General features: G+C 36.5%; 1 protein-coding gene across 5 annotated transcripts in view; it reads right to left on the reverse strand.

Annotated features, from left to right (window-relative positions):
• Positions 1-701: 701 nt before the first annotated feature.
• The window catches only part of LOC149578596 (uncharacterized), a 90,207-nt gene continuing 75,678 nt past the window's right edge, over positions 702-15,230 (reverse strand). The window contains exons 5-11 of one of the 5 annotated variants that reach the window (XR_016364613.1): positions 2,696-2,787; positions 2,402-2,573; positions 2,086-2,204; positions 1,517-1,989; positions 1,319-1,419; positions 1,118-1,199; positions 702-939 (exon numbers count right to left, since the gene is read on the reverse strand). Coding sequence is in view for 2 of the 5 variants with exons in the window: in XM_089830113.1 (XP_089686239.1) it covers positions 1,071-1,199; positions 1,319-1,419; positions 1,517-1,687; positions 2,402-2,573; positions 2,696-2,787 (665 nt within the window). In the remaining 3 variants the exon portion in view is untranslated. The other 4 variants (XR_016364612.1, XR_016364611.1, XM_089830117.1 and 1 more) reach the window with 4 other exon arrangements.

Raw genomic sequence — 15,230 nt, forward strand, 5'->3', positions numbered from 1 at the left:
ATTTTCCATCTACAGAACTAGTTTTCCCTTAGGGGCTTTTCCAAGGACAATTTGTCCAAAAATATTGTGTTCTTTGTGTTGTGAATTTATTTCTATATTTTATTGGTGAAGTTGCAGTTGTGTTATTTTTCGATATTAGCTGTGAATTTATTTATGACAGTTTAATAATTGTTTACGATAGGAGATTAATAATCAGTGACTGCAATAGTGTTAGTTTTCACATATCCTTGGTTGCAAAATAAATGAAGGGTTGCAAGATTTAACCTTTGATTTGAACCTGGACCATTTCCATCATTTTTTTCTCAAGTTGAATGCAATGAACATTTTTATTGATGTGCCTTTTACAACTTGTGTTTATTGTTGAGTTTCATTTAAGTTTTAACTCTATTTAAATGGATTCACAGATATTATTCCATTGTTTTTCAAATTTTCTATTTTCAATGTCTACAAAAACTCCTAATTAACAAAAATATGAAGTGTTTATTTTGCACGTATTTTTCACCATTGGTTTATTCACCCTAGTAACTTTGACAATCACAAAACAACACATCCAAGGGCCTAAAAGAACACTTGTGATGTATTTGACAAACAAGGCAAATGAGACCACCTCTCTGCCATAATCTTATGGATATAAATACATGCACTTTCCATCAAACAAGACTAATTAACAATGAACAATGATAAGAGATCTCTACAGTCCATATACAACAGTTTTTGGATTAAATTTTTGTATAATATTTTGTCCATCAAAATTTCAAATTATACTCTGCGATCCATCGTCAGGGTTAGGGGGGGGAATGATGCAGCTAACAAGTTGAAATACCAGAAGCATGGAAATTTTGATTGAAATGACAATGATAATGTCCATCCTATACTTGCTGTTTATTAGTAATACAAATAGAGTCAAAAAATAGATGTCTCATGACAAAACTATTCTACCTGGCAAAAACAAGAAGGAAAAATACTCAGCAATAGGATTTTGCTTCCAGAGTTAGTAAACAAGTAAATGATAAATCATTCAAATTGCAACAAGACAAGGATCTATATATCAACAACGCCCTTTTCACAGTCTACTTCAATCCTCGTAGAATTGCCATGCATTGAGAAAGCAACTTACCTTTTTCTGAAATACCACTGCTTTCACAACTGTCATGATTGGTAAGGAATTCAAAAATACAGGGATATACCTCTTTGCTTGCCTGAGAACAATATAACAGTGCAGATGATGATTGGATGATTGCTTTTTCAATTTGAAATTATCTTAGAATATTAATTAAAAGACAAATTCATGACTACAAGTTGAGACAAAAATAGATACCAGGCGGGCCCCAACAAGATCATAATGAGCATAATGTACATTGTGATCTCCGCCAAAGCATTTGTAAGTAACCAATTCCGGAGGAAATTCTTTCACAGTATCTGTTTAAAAAAACATCATGTCCCCAAAGAGTTCAACAACAGATTAGTGTCACACATTCACTCAGATAAGATGCTTTATCACTGATCATTAACATACCAAGAACAGCTTCTGGTGGACAAATCAAGTCCTCGTCTCCGGCTATTGCTAAAACAGGAGTTTTGCATTTTGCTAAATTATCCTTGTAATAGATGGACCCAGTTCGATTCTGCAATCCACCAGGACGAAAAGCCGTTGCAAGCTGCAAGATCAGCTTTGCAGGTACTGTACCTGTTGAAACATAAATTTCTAAGTACAGATTAACAAACTCACTTTGTTGCATGTCTATTTGCTTGGATAACTAATTGTATGTATTTGTTGTTAGGACTCCATTATTAGTTTGTGATGTTTCACCAACGAGAATAGGTCATAGTAATCAAAACAAATATATTTATTATAAGGTTTAGATCAGAGTAATTTCTGAAATAAACTATTCTTATTTCCCTTTACGCTTTCTTGTTTCCCATCTAAAGTTTGCATGTCCTCTATGAGGAATATAAACATTTGAATTGAATCGTTGCCAAAATTGACGCCTGCCCTACAACAAAAATGTGGCAGATCTCAGATGTCAGAATCATAAAGAATATTGTAATACTATAACAGTGGGGATAAATCTGATTAGCACAAACCTGCTTTAATGGGTAGCACTTAGCAGCATTGTAATAACCCATGTGCTTCTCCATGTGCAAAATTATGTTAATATAGATGTGCTGGGGTATTAATAGCCTTGTAGTCCCCTTCCACACTACTGATTTTTTCCATTATTTATTTCCAAACAGCCCAAACAAATTTGTTCCAAATATCAATCAATATTCTTTCTCTGATGGCCAGTCATCCATAATGTTGTACTTGACGTTTTCAAGTTTAATATGCAGAGTGGATTATGTAAATTCTTGAATATATAGTCCAACTAATCATTAATCATTGACAGGAAAAAAAACTTACAGAAGTTACTTAAGACAAGCTTCTTAAACAGCTCTGGATGCATCATATCATCAGCAGACACCTGGCGATTGAGTGAAGACAAAATAGGAAATTGTGACGAAAGTTGATAAATAGCTGCCATTAATGTTCCCACGGGAAGAACAGGAACATTTATAGCCTGCGCTGGATCTGCCTGTGTGATCAGCATATGACCTTCAGCAAACTAATAAGAAAGAATGCTTCTGCAAAAGAGAATAAATAATGGCAAATCCAAAAGAAAGCATTGATTTACAGAAACTAACACTTTGAACTTACAAGTGGAAGAATTGACTTCAGAGACGAGTTTGAGACTGTATAATCAACAGATGATGCCAATGTAACAATGGCTGCAAGACCGCCTTGTTTTCCTGCAAGGAATGACAATAAGCATCAATAGAACAAGGCCCTTTGCCTACAATAATGACAAAGTTTTTGCACAGGAGTACCAGGTACAGACTGCAACCATGCTTCAATTTTTCTGCGAGAGATAGAAAATAGTCTGGAACTTTCTCTTAATTTCAATACTTATGTCCCAAAAAAAGCTATATTGATTCAGCAAAAATTTATAACCTAAAACATTAAATTATACAACTTCCACTCTGATAAAGAAATCAACACAGGAATCTTGATACTGCAATGGGATACAAAGTGAACTTGAGAAGATACATTTAGCTATGGGCCACAATAGATTCGGGGTGGCAAATTCCACACAAATCTGGCTATTCAAAAAAAAAAAAAACAAAGAACACTGTCAGAAAATTCACCAGGATTGAGTGAATCACTAAGCACTAGCAGAAAACTCCTGTAAAAATGAGCAGATGGCCTTAACTTCTCCACCCATATTAACCTCCTACAATTTAACATTTGTTGTGCAAATATACTTTCTAACACCTCTATTTATATTGATGACTGAAATATGTATGCAAGCTACTTTATTTGTATCAAGGAATAGACTTACTAATAATGCTACTTCAGCATCTTCTTACACATCATAAACTCCCACATTTACTAGGTATTTAATGATTTTGAATTTCAATGCATTCAACATTGCTTGTCCTAGTGACAGTGATATCAATCTCCAATCCAAGACATTACAACTTCCAGGAACAAAGTTAATATCTTGCTGCCTGAAGATAGACTTCACATTTTATGCAAACAGCTTGCTTTAAACTCCTTCCAATGTTTACTGCAAATACTATAAATATCATCTGCATTCAATTACCATTTTACAAAAAATGAAATTGTTTCAATATGATTACCCAATACATTGTTTTGTATTAAATGCAACTGCGTTTTAACCTTCTAAATATGAACTTATAGCCTTTAAAAGTTCAGCATCATTGTAAGCCTCTATTCTTCAATGTGAAGTTTGTTTTTTGCTTTATTCTTATAAAATTGCATTAATATTTGAGTAACACTATTTTTTGAAAAAGGAAAAAGTCATGCTATGGCATCAACAGTTGCAATCTCATTTCAAGAACAGTTGCACTATCAAGGTATAAGATATCTCATTACCACCTAATGTAATGAGATGAGGGTAAACATACGAACTTGTGTCATACTTTTGGCCAACTTAATAGTTCCTATTGAAAATGTTTTTGGAAATATTTTCCAAGTGGAGGATTCTTTATTGAAACAATGAGGATCCAAAGAGCCTTTGTGGGCCTCAACAATTTGGTTGGCTATGTATTCACCGAATAAATAAAGTAAAGAGTACTTCAGTCCTTCTGCAACATCAAAATCCTGAAATTATAGAGAGATTTGAAAGATGATATGGATTTTTATCAGGTTCTTCAACGCATAACCACTATCTATCATGTTTTTGAAAGGGTTTCAGACTGCCTCAATGACATTGCAAGTTTTCTTATTATTATTATTTTTTTGCTCTTTGCATTGAATGACTCTTCACAGTGAGTCTTTTGCAACTTTAAATAATGTCAAGAATTTGAAATCATAAAAACACAATAACACCAGCAAGAAATAGTAGCGAAGGCCTGGAACTGTGAACAAGGGCAAATAAGAATTGATCTGTCGTGTTTGGCTTACAAAGGCCATTCGTAATAGTTACAGATTTATGGGCCCAACAACTGCAAGAGAAGCAACTGCGGATGTCTGCAAATTTTTAAGAGGTTCTTCAACTGCAATATTCTTAAAAAACAAATTCTCACATTCTCAAATTGTTGCCCCATGCATACTTGCATTTGTTGTCTACAACGAAATCACCCCTCCAATATCAGAGACGGGTCCTTGGCTCTGGAAAACTTCAAAGTGTTCAAACTGCATAGTACAAAGGTTCAAAATTCTAAATAAAAATGTGCTGAACTGTCTCATGGAAAATTCTATCTCATGTTAATGGTACATGAAGGAAATATTCCAATTAAATATATCAATATAGTTATAATTTCTTGACCTACATTAACAGACAAGGATTTTTACGTATATTTATAACAATCTTTAGACTCCTAGAGCAGAAGTGACCCCAATATAATGAAAGCTTTAAATTTCAAGAGGCTGAGATAGTTCTGAATCTAAGATTTTGTAAGAAACCCTAGTTCTGAAGTACGTCCATAGCACAACAACAGGCTCTGCCTCAAATCATGGAATCTTCTGTCATTTTTGCAACTTGAGAGAACTTGTAACTTTTGTTGAAAAGATTCTTGGATGGGAATTCCAAATCTTGTACAACTTCACTGTTAAACACAGATATCCTATACAATTTCTGGACAATATAAAATTGAACAGAATAAGGGTATCAAGAAAGAAAGCAACCAAAGATCGAGGAAAAATTGCAGGAGCCTGTCATACCTTCACCGTTATTATCCCTAAGAAAAATGAACCTATATACTTGGTTAATTAAAAGCCAGTTTTCAATATGGCTGACTTCTTGAAGTTTCTCCTAATTATTCTGATTTTGATGGAATAGGGAAGGTTTGTCAATGGAATACAGAAAATTGATAAGAAACCAATCTTAACTTCAATCTTTTGGTGCAGGTGAAAGGAATGGAATAATATTAAATCTGGACAACTCAAAAGCTAATGCAGTGAATTGGAATTCCTTAGAAAAGGTCCTCTGGATTTTTCATTTTGCTTGTGAAATGAGAGCACGGGCTAGTTGACTCCACAGTTCATGAAAATCCTAATGTCATTAATAGTTTACCTAGCTTTAAAAGCATCTAGGGAGAAAAGGGGACACTCTTGTTATGGTAATTGGAAAATATATTAAGTGAACAGAGGTTAGATTCATAGCCAATTGAAGATATAATGTTTCTAAACAGAAGTGATCATAATCTAATATTAATTACTAATTCGAAAGAAACTAAATAAGCTAAAACTTACTAAATTATACTATATGATCATTAAATAATTAAATATTACTTTAATATCCTCCCTTAATGGTCATCTTATCAACATCATGTTGGTGAGTGTTTTGTGCCCCCGCCCCCCTCCCCCCCCCCCGCAACATAGACTAAAATAACAAAGGTACTGTATCCTCTCTTGAACAAAATCCCTAGTGAGATAAACTATGTGATCACAAAGTTGACTCCAAGGCTCCAAATATAGGAAATTTTAATTGGGATAGACACAATTGGTTTCATGTATCGCTGGTACCCAAGGGGGGTTTATGATATTGTTCTACAATGTTACTGCTAGAAAGTAAAGTCCCCCAATATAACTGAGCGGGAGGGGGGTGGTGCGAATCAGTTATGCACTTTAAAACTACTTAAATTAACTTTATCAAATCTGAAACATACAACCAAAAGATGATAACCATACACAATGATACATGATGTGTCAACTAGGGAAATCCTTGATCAAAGGGAAACCTCGGCAGGCTTGATGCCCACAAGATGTACTAATATAAAAGTTCTTTGCAAAAGGATGTGACCCTGTTAGGTGTCAATTCAATACAATCAGTACATATGAATCCTTGTTAGGAGACTTTGAATCCCTGCTAGAAGATTCCAACCCTGTTATGAGTTGTTTCAACCCTATTAGGAGCTGATAGGAGTCAACTGAACCCACTGTCCAAATTGCTTCAGAACTGTCTTCACTAAGCAATTGTTAGGATGACATATCCAAGGGTGAATTGACTAATACAACAACTTATCTTGCCAATACTCTGATCTCATCAATATCGCATCCGAAGTTCGCATACAATCACTATTATAAAATGAGATGAATACAACCAAGGAAAATGTCATTCCTTTCTACTAGTCCTAAAACAACTAATGAGTTGGCCTTTAGACTTCCCCAATGTACAATGAGTAATAGAGGACCATCATAAGATATTACAATTAAGTTCCACACGCTACAATACATAATACATCAGTTCATAACAATAGACAGTCTGACAGTGAACATAGAACATGTTACACTCCAACACAGAATGATCTTTTGATTCTGCTACCACGAACATGTCTCCAACCAAAATCCAAGTATACTGAACAAGCTTCAACCTTGCTGAAAAGATACAACTCAAACATCAGCATACAGTTTCCTACACTAGCCTGCAACCAGTCCTCCATAAAACCGATGTAACTAACTCAAATCTTCATAACTTCCACGCACTTAGGCACATCATAAAAACATATCCAACAACACTCAGCTAAGCCCACTGAACACAACTCTGCATCCATTGACCGTGCTAAACAAAACTGTCTCTACAACTTTGACTGTTCCATCCAGAAAACCAATATGTTGACATCAATGACAAACCAAGTCATGAATGCAATGCATAAGCACTTAATAATCTCTGCAAACATGCCAACAAACTCCCCAAAGGAATACTCTCAACATTCATGCTAACAATTACTTAATTCCAAATTTTGCCCACTTCCTTTAACACTCGTTAATTTTAATGATATTGCTTTCAGTTCTCTAGACACACTTCTACAAATGGTGTGAAAATAAAATGCAAAAGAAAAGGGTTTTAGTGAGCTGATTCTAACCCTAAACTAATTGTATGGACTAATCCTATGAGTTCTAGAGACCAATACTACAGAGACAAAATCAAAACTATCTTTACTTTGCCAATTTCAAGAACTCAATAAAATGATGCAATCTTCTAAGGTACCTAATTGATTTTCACATTACTCATCTTCACCAAGATTTGGAACAATGAACGAAGTTATAGAGTTAAGTTGACTATTAAAAAATTTAGGATAACCTTACACTACAATTAGAAATCATCCAATCATAAAAGATATGAACTTAAAAATCTCACCATAAGCAATACTATTAATCCTTCTGCCACTTTCTAAAACAAATCTATTCTAGTGAGAAACAAGAAACCATGCTAACTTGCAAAAGAGAACAAATACCCATCAAACTTCAATAAACTTAGTTTATTTCTTAAGAAGTACTGATGCAACAATTTTGAGAACAAATATCCACCCAGCCTGGAAATTACACATGGGGCTTGCCCTATAGGCGACATCTGCATTAGAAGGCCAAAGTTCAATGAACATTGGCCCCAATATTGTAGTGTGTGGCCTTGAGTGGCCCTAAAATTGGGTGGCCAGCACTAAATTCGAGGTGGGTTGGTATTTAAATCAAATAAAGGCCTCAAACTTTGCAATTCAAATATTGAAATTAATATCCAAAAGCAGCAATTGAATTAAATCAATGGCCTTTTTGCACACAAAACTCGAGGTAATTTATTTATGAGAACAGAGGCCCCAATTCTTGATACCACTGTATAAGTAAGACAGCCCAGCCCCATTTCATTCATTCCAAACACAATAAAGAGCTGGATTTCAAACTTACAAGGCATATCAAAGGGTTTTTTTGTAATTGTTGCAGAGCGGAGATCAGATCTGCATTTTTTGGTCACACATTGGTATCTAGGATCAGCACCAAACACATTACATCAGTCACTGTGAAGCAACAGAAGTCATCGTTGAAAAAGACTAATTTCCTATCAGCTACAGGTCTAATTCTCATCTCAGATACTATATGTTGGCATAATTGTCTAAAGTCTAAAGGACTAACTGGTAGAGTTACCAGTTGTAATATCCCCTTCCGGATATTATACTAAAAACCCTTGATACGAACTTGCAGATTTTAAACCAAAAAGAAAATCAACATTTGATAGAAATTCCAGGACTTTAATCCATTTTGTAACCAGCAGATTTGCATAAAGAAAGCTCAGGAAAGTTTGTTTATTTCCATTCAATATTCAGAAATACATATATAAACCAGTAATTAATCATCAATGGTTACCAAATAACGTTATTGTATTATACTACAGCAATACAATAACATGCAACTATCCAAATGAACCAATCTTATAAACAGAATTTATAGTTAGATTGGCAATATAGATTAAACCTGTAAGAAGGCTAGGTTTGCGTCCAACCTTCAAATGCTTCTTCAAGGGTTTGCGTCCTAGAAGAATTAACCAGCAACTGTTTCCAGCTCCTAGATTAATATTTGTTTGAATATTATATTCTTCATATATTCTCCCATGTGGAGTCTGTTGTACCTTTATGCCTTTTCCCAATGTGATGCACGCTCTTTTAGGCAATGTGGGATAAAGCATCTTTTTTGTTCTTTAGTCACTTAAGTGAACATAGTAACTTTTTAAAATAAAGTGACAAGTTAAATGACTTTAATAGTCACTTAGTCAAGAAACCAAATAATCATCAGGCATTAAAATAGCAGACTAAAGGAACTCAGATAATCTCATGCAATAGCTCGTTGGAGAGCTCTTGGCGAGACACTTCCAAACCAACACAGAGGTACAAAATACTATGCTCTAAATACTTACTAAAAATAGTAAGCATCTGGACAACCTGCCAAAACTGCTCTGATGGGTCTGGAACTAGAAATGTCTAGGTCAAATCTCGAACTGAACCCCATAAAGAACCTTTCCGCCTCCGAACCTAGGTGAAGATAGCTGGCCACACAGAATTATAATGTCCCAGAAAAAGGGGACATTACAGTGCCTCCCCTCTCAAAGATTGCTTGCCCTCAAGCAATCCGCCCATACTCGTAGAAACCAAATGCCAGGATCCCATACTCGCCTCGAGAATGCAATTTTACTCCTCAGTCGATGTACCCCAGTATGCATCTTCCCAAACTCAAAATAGTGAAATAGTACAATAGGAATCAATGTGCCTGATAACTGAATGCCAGGATCCCAAGTCCCACCATAAAGGGACACCAACGGCCATGTGCTACTGCCTCGTGTGCCACTACCCTCAATCAGAATGAATGCCTCACTCCATGAGTGCCCCTGCGAGTCTCTACTATTAAGTGATGATGGGAGCTCGGCAATATACCAATATCCACCCCCAAGATGATAATGTGTATAGGGATGCTCCCCCTGGATCCCAAATGAGAACTCGTGTGCTGACTGAGATACCACTGACCAGCTCCTATGAATCCTATACCACTCCTGCAATAACTGTATCGATGACAATGATAGATCCAACCAATCCAACTCTACCACCATATCACTCTGGTGGAAAAGGAGTAATCCTAATCTCTGGAACTCTGATATGTCAGAAGGCTGGAACACACAGATCATAATCATGTGGCTGTGTAGCAACACAGCATAATTTGCCAGATGTAAGATACTAATAATACCTGGATCCCCGATCAACCAATACATCGTGTCAACCTTGTCGCCACCTGGATCCCAAAATAATTGAACCCCACATCCATTCGCCATATAGAGGTAAAAATACTTGGTAGCATCTATATCACAACATCTCTCTATAGCTCCCGCTAAACTCCCATGGATGTGATAACTAACCAAACCATCATGCTAACTGACACCATAGTTGTCCTATAACCATGTACCCATAAGAGAACTTTGTGACATAGAAGTAGTAAACCATGTTGGATACATATCAGCGTGATGTGTAACTCACAGCTTTCCCTGCAAGTAATCCCCCACAAATAGCTGAGTTGGATGCTTGCATCTGCTAATCCCACCTTCCGAAGATGGTGAATACTCATCCCACAAAGGATGATATAATTCTGGAACCAACCCACACCGATGCATGATCAAGTCCTCCGTGCGTGGGTCAAAAGAAAAATGATGAGCACTCCTCACTATGTATTTGTGGTAAAATGCTCCAACCTCTGTCAATGGCTCATCACTAAAAACACTTGAATCAAGCAGCTGATCCCTCTGACTCTGAAAATCAACAAGCCGGCATCCAAAATCAGCTGCATGGAATGAAGTGACAAATTTGCTTCCAAGAGATGGAAACAAATCAACATGAGAGCTATACTCCCAAACGGATGACACTTTGCGAATGCCCTGCGTGGATGACAGAGTAGCGTCGTGTACTACCACACAACTCTCAAGAGAATCCACCATTGTGACACAAGAGCTACTAGTAAATTGTCCTGTATCAATTGTCACAGCACTAGCCTCAGGAGAACTCGATACAACTAGTGGTTCTCTACTGTTCTCCACCAAGGTACTCGTCCTAGCTGAAATATCTGTGATAGATGTAACCACATCCCTACTACAACCCATGGATATAAAATTCTTATCAACTGCCTCTGTATGTAATTGTACAATATCTGCAGTTGGTGGAGACTGTGCCAATCTCAACTCCTCTATAAGCTTCTCAATCTGTAATTGTGACTCTTGAAGGGCCAACTAGGCACTATACAAAGAGTCCATAGTCACCTCAAGCTCGCGAGTGAGCTTATCAACCTTCTCCTTGTTTCCCTGCAATGCAACATAACAAATGCAATCCCACTCGAGAAGAAAATCTCTATCTGCAAGTAGTTGTAGGTAATTGTGTTTCATCATTCCAATCGCTTCTTGGAGTGCATGTATCTCTGCAAGGGAAAAAACACTATCACCATGCTCATCTATCAAAGGAGTACACCAACCATAGGTGGCCAACATTTGACGAGCAACATCACAATGCTTAACGGTTGTGGCAACCATCCTGTCATTAACCTTCAATTGGCTTGCTAAATGATGATCCCCTTGTGATGAAACAATTCCACACAAATCTTCCAATTTGTCATCCTCATTGTGATATGAGGCTGAATCAATGTCACTCACCATATGATAAGCAACATCATGTATGCTATCATCTAGGCACTCCTCAATATCTAGGGTTTTGTTGCTATGCACCTCATAGGATGGCTCAACTGACGAGGTAGAAGCTAATGATATAACAATATTTTTACACATCCACTTCCAAGGTGGCTGCGTGTCCATCCACATCATGATCTTGGGATTCATTGTCATCAAATGAATTTTCTGATTCGTTTTCTAAGGTCTTATTTTTGCCTTTCATAAGATCAACTGTATGATGGTCACTAACTACTGGGAATTCATCATAGAGGCTTCTAGATACTATAGGGACCTCTTGTTCCTCTTTCCTTTTAGTGCTGTTATCAAGTTGATCAATGGCTTCGTTACATAAATTTTTGTACCTGTCCTCTGCAAGGAGATCTCGAGCCAAATCATAGCATTTATTTCTTATCATTTCCGTCTTGTTTTGCAGCCCTAAAGTCCACGTAATCAATGAAAAGAAATTCTTTTTGAAGCTTTGACAAGAATTTGTTATAAACATCGTATAGTCTTCTCACTTCAATTTTACATTCATTAGGATCTTTGACTTGCCCATCACAAGATTACCTTGAATTGTTATTTTTTTGAAGGTTTGTTGTAGCCATGTTCTTGAGTTTTGCGTCTTCAAATCTCCCCTATCTTTCTATGCTTGTATTGAAAGATTGATCAAGATCTATTGTACTGCTACATATTAACTAGCTACTGAACTGTCACCTATGGATGACCTACACTGAGATATGCCCCTGCGAAATATAGATGACACCGTCCAGCTTTCTAAATCTGCTTCCGACTCAATGCCAATCACAATAATTAAACTTCACAAATTCTGAACCTGTACTGATCTCACCTAAACTGATCAGAAATATATGTATTGATTGGAAGGAATTTTGACAAACAGTTGTCATACAATCAACCCTTAACACATGTTTAATACTGTATCCATACAAAATTGTCCCAATTAATTTAAATGATACAATGTAACCATTTAAACCAAAACATTGCACCTTCCACTATAATATTCTTAGCTAATACTGGTCAAACAATAACTGTAGTATTCTCAGCTAATACTGATCAAATAATAAAGATTCTGGCCTGTAGGAATTTCGTCAAACAATTGCCACTCTAACTACACATTAAAGCATTAACATTGTTCAATTCTATTCAATGGCTTCTATATAAATCATATTAGGACTTTGATTTAACATTCAAAGTTCAGTACAAAATATGCCTGATAGTCAGAATTTGATATTATAATAGTACTTGACTTTATAACTTCTTGTGCTGGTAATAACAGTTTATTACATCTTATTACAAAAAAGAAATGCAAAGGTTCAGGAGAGAACAAACCCAAGCACAATATGAAGCCGACCAACATTGAAGAAACCCAGGAATACCGTTCAGATTTCCACCCTGGCTTCCAACGAACTGAAGTTGACAATGGTATCAGTACGCTCCTAAAACCCCGACCTCGACTACACCTCCTTCCTGTCGCGAATGCTTTATTGCTGGACGCATGATGTTTATTTGCCAACAGGTAATCAGTTGCGTGACCTAAAAATGGACGTTCTAGAGACCAATCACCATCTACGTTCGAATTGATGTAAGATTGCTATGCTAATCCACCCTGTCTGTCGTAATGCCCAGCTTATTATGGGTTAAAGATGTCTCAGACCTCCAAACAACCATCGACCTTCAACCCCGCCATTAACCTTTAACGTTGACGCCAGAAAACACTGTAATCTTCCATGTTTATACTGTGCTATTCCGGCACAGAATAAATGTGAGTCGTTTGGCTGCTACTGAATGCGTTCAACTCGACTGGAGTTTATATGGCCGCAGGTGTATTCGGTAAGACCAAATCCCACTGAACTGCGACTTCTAATTTTTACTGTCCACTCCTCACGTGCCATGAACACCCTTTGTAACTCACGTTAGGTTAAAAACACTCTTCTTACGTAGTTCCTAAGGTCTTCTAACTGTTGTGCAATCGTTTTTTACCATTATGCTTTGAGGTAACACGTGATGACAATGCCCGACAAGAAGTGACCCACACACTTTTTTTTTCCTTATACTGCTCGGAATGGTACCCGCCAGTTTCTAAAACCCTACCTCACCCACAATGGCGTCGTCTTGGTTGAGAATGGGATAGAATACTCCCAGCATTAGAAGTCCCTGTTCAATGACGACCAGCAATCCAACCTACACCAGCCGGATTCTACTCCATACGTGTTAACAAGAATGCTCATGCCAATAAATGACTCCTTGTACGTAGCTTGGAAAGAACCTTATTGTCATTTTCTCAGACCAATGTCAAAGAACTAGCTATCACATATATATTCGACTGCCTGTGTAGGACCACTTATATTCAAAACTCCAAATACAAACAATGATACTTACTTTGTTGTTTGAATTGGAAAACTCACTCTTTTCCTTAGTATTCACTTGTTGCATACTGTCTGCACTAGATATTTTGATTCTTGAACTGAAAATCACTCACCTTCCTTCAAAATCGCAAATAATAACTTCTGAACTGGAGTTTGCTATTATTAAGAAAACTCATACCTCCTCCATTTAAGATTTTCAGAACTTCTTATTTGCCGATAAAAGTTCACAGGCTGGCAAGAAAACCAGCTCTGATACCACTATAATATCCCCTTCCAGATATTATACTAAAAACCCTTGATACGAACTTGCAGATTTTAAACCGAAAAGAAAAGCAACATTTGATAGAAATTCTAGGACTTTAATCCATTTTGTAACCAGCAGATTTGCATAAAGAAAACTCAGGAAAGTTTGTTTATTTCCATTCAATATTCAGAAATACATACATAAACCAGTAATTAATCACCAATGGTTACCAAATAACGTTATTGTATTATACTAAAACAATACAATAACATGCAACTATCCAAATGAACCAATCTTATAAACAGAATTTATAGTCAGATTGGCAATATAGATTAAACCTGTAAGAAGGCTAGGTTTGCGTCCAACCTTCAAATGCTTCTTCAAGGGTTTGCGTCCTGGAAGAAATAACCAGCAACTGTTTCTAGCTCCCAAATTAATATTTGTTTGAATATTATATTCTTCATATATTCTCCCATGTGGAGTCTGTTGTACCTTTATGCATTTTCCCAATGTAATGCACGCTCTTTTAGGCAATGTGGGATAAAGCGCCTTTTTTGTCCTTTAGTCACTTAAGTGAACATAGTAACTTTTTAAAATAAAGTGACAAGTTAAATGACTTTAATAGTCACCTAGTCAGGAAACCAAATAATCATCAAGCATTAAAATAGCAGACCAAATGAAATCAGATAATCTCATGCAATAGCTCGTTGGAGAGCTCTCGACAAGACACTTCCAAACCAACACTGAGGTACCGAAAATACTGTGCTCTGATTACTTACTAAAAATATTAAGCATCTGTACCACCTACCAAAACTGCTCTGATGAGTCTGGAACTGGAAATCTCTAGATCAAATCTCAAATTGAACCCCATAAAGAACCTTTCCACCTCCGAACCTAGGCGAAGATAGCTGGCCACATAGAATTATAATGTCCTAGAAAAAGGGGACATTACACCGGTGACTCAGTAATAACTTAATTGTCATTGATATCAAGGTGAAGATAGAATGTCGATCGGTATGAAGCTAGGACAGGTGAGGCATATTGAGCATACATGTGCAACTTTGGTTCACAAGTGTGACCGGGGGAATGAGAAGGACAAGCTAAGAAGAGGCAGTGATAAGATAAAGGACA

Source organism: Cupressus sempervirens, chromosome 1, assembly GCF_028749045.1.
Source record: "Cupressus sempervirens isolate cs-2001-9-10 chromosome 1, ASM2874904v1, whole genome shotgun sequence".
In the NCBI taxonomy this organism is placed as follows: domain Eukaryota; kingdom Viridiplantae; phylum Streptophyta; class Pinopsida; order Cupressales; family Cupressaceae; genus Cupressus; species Cupressus sempervirens.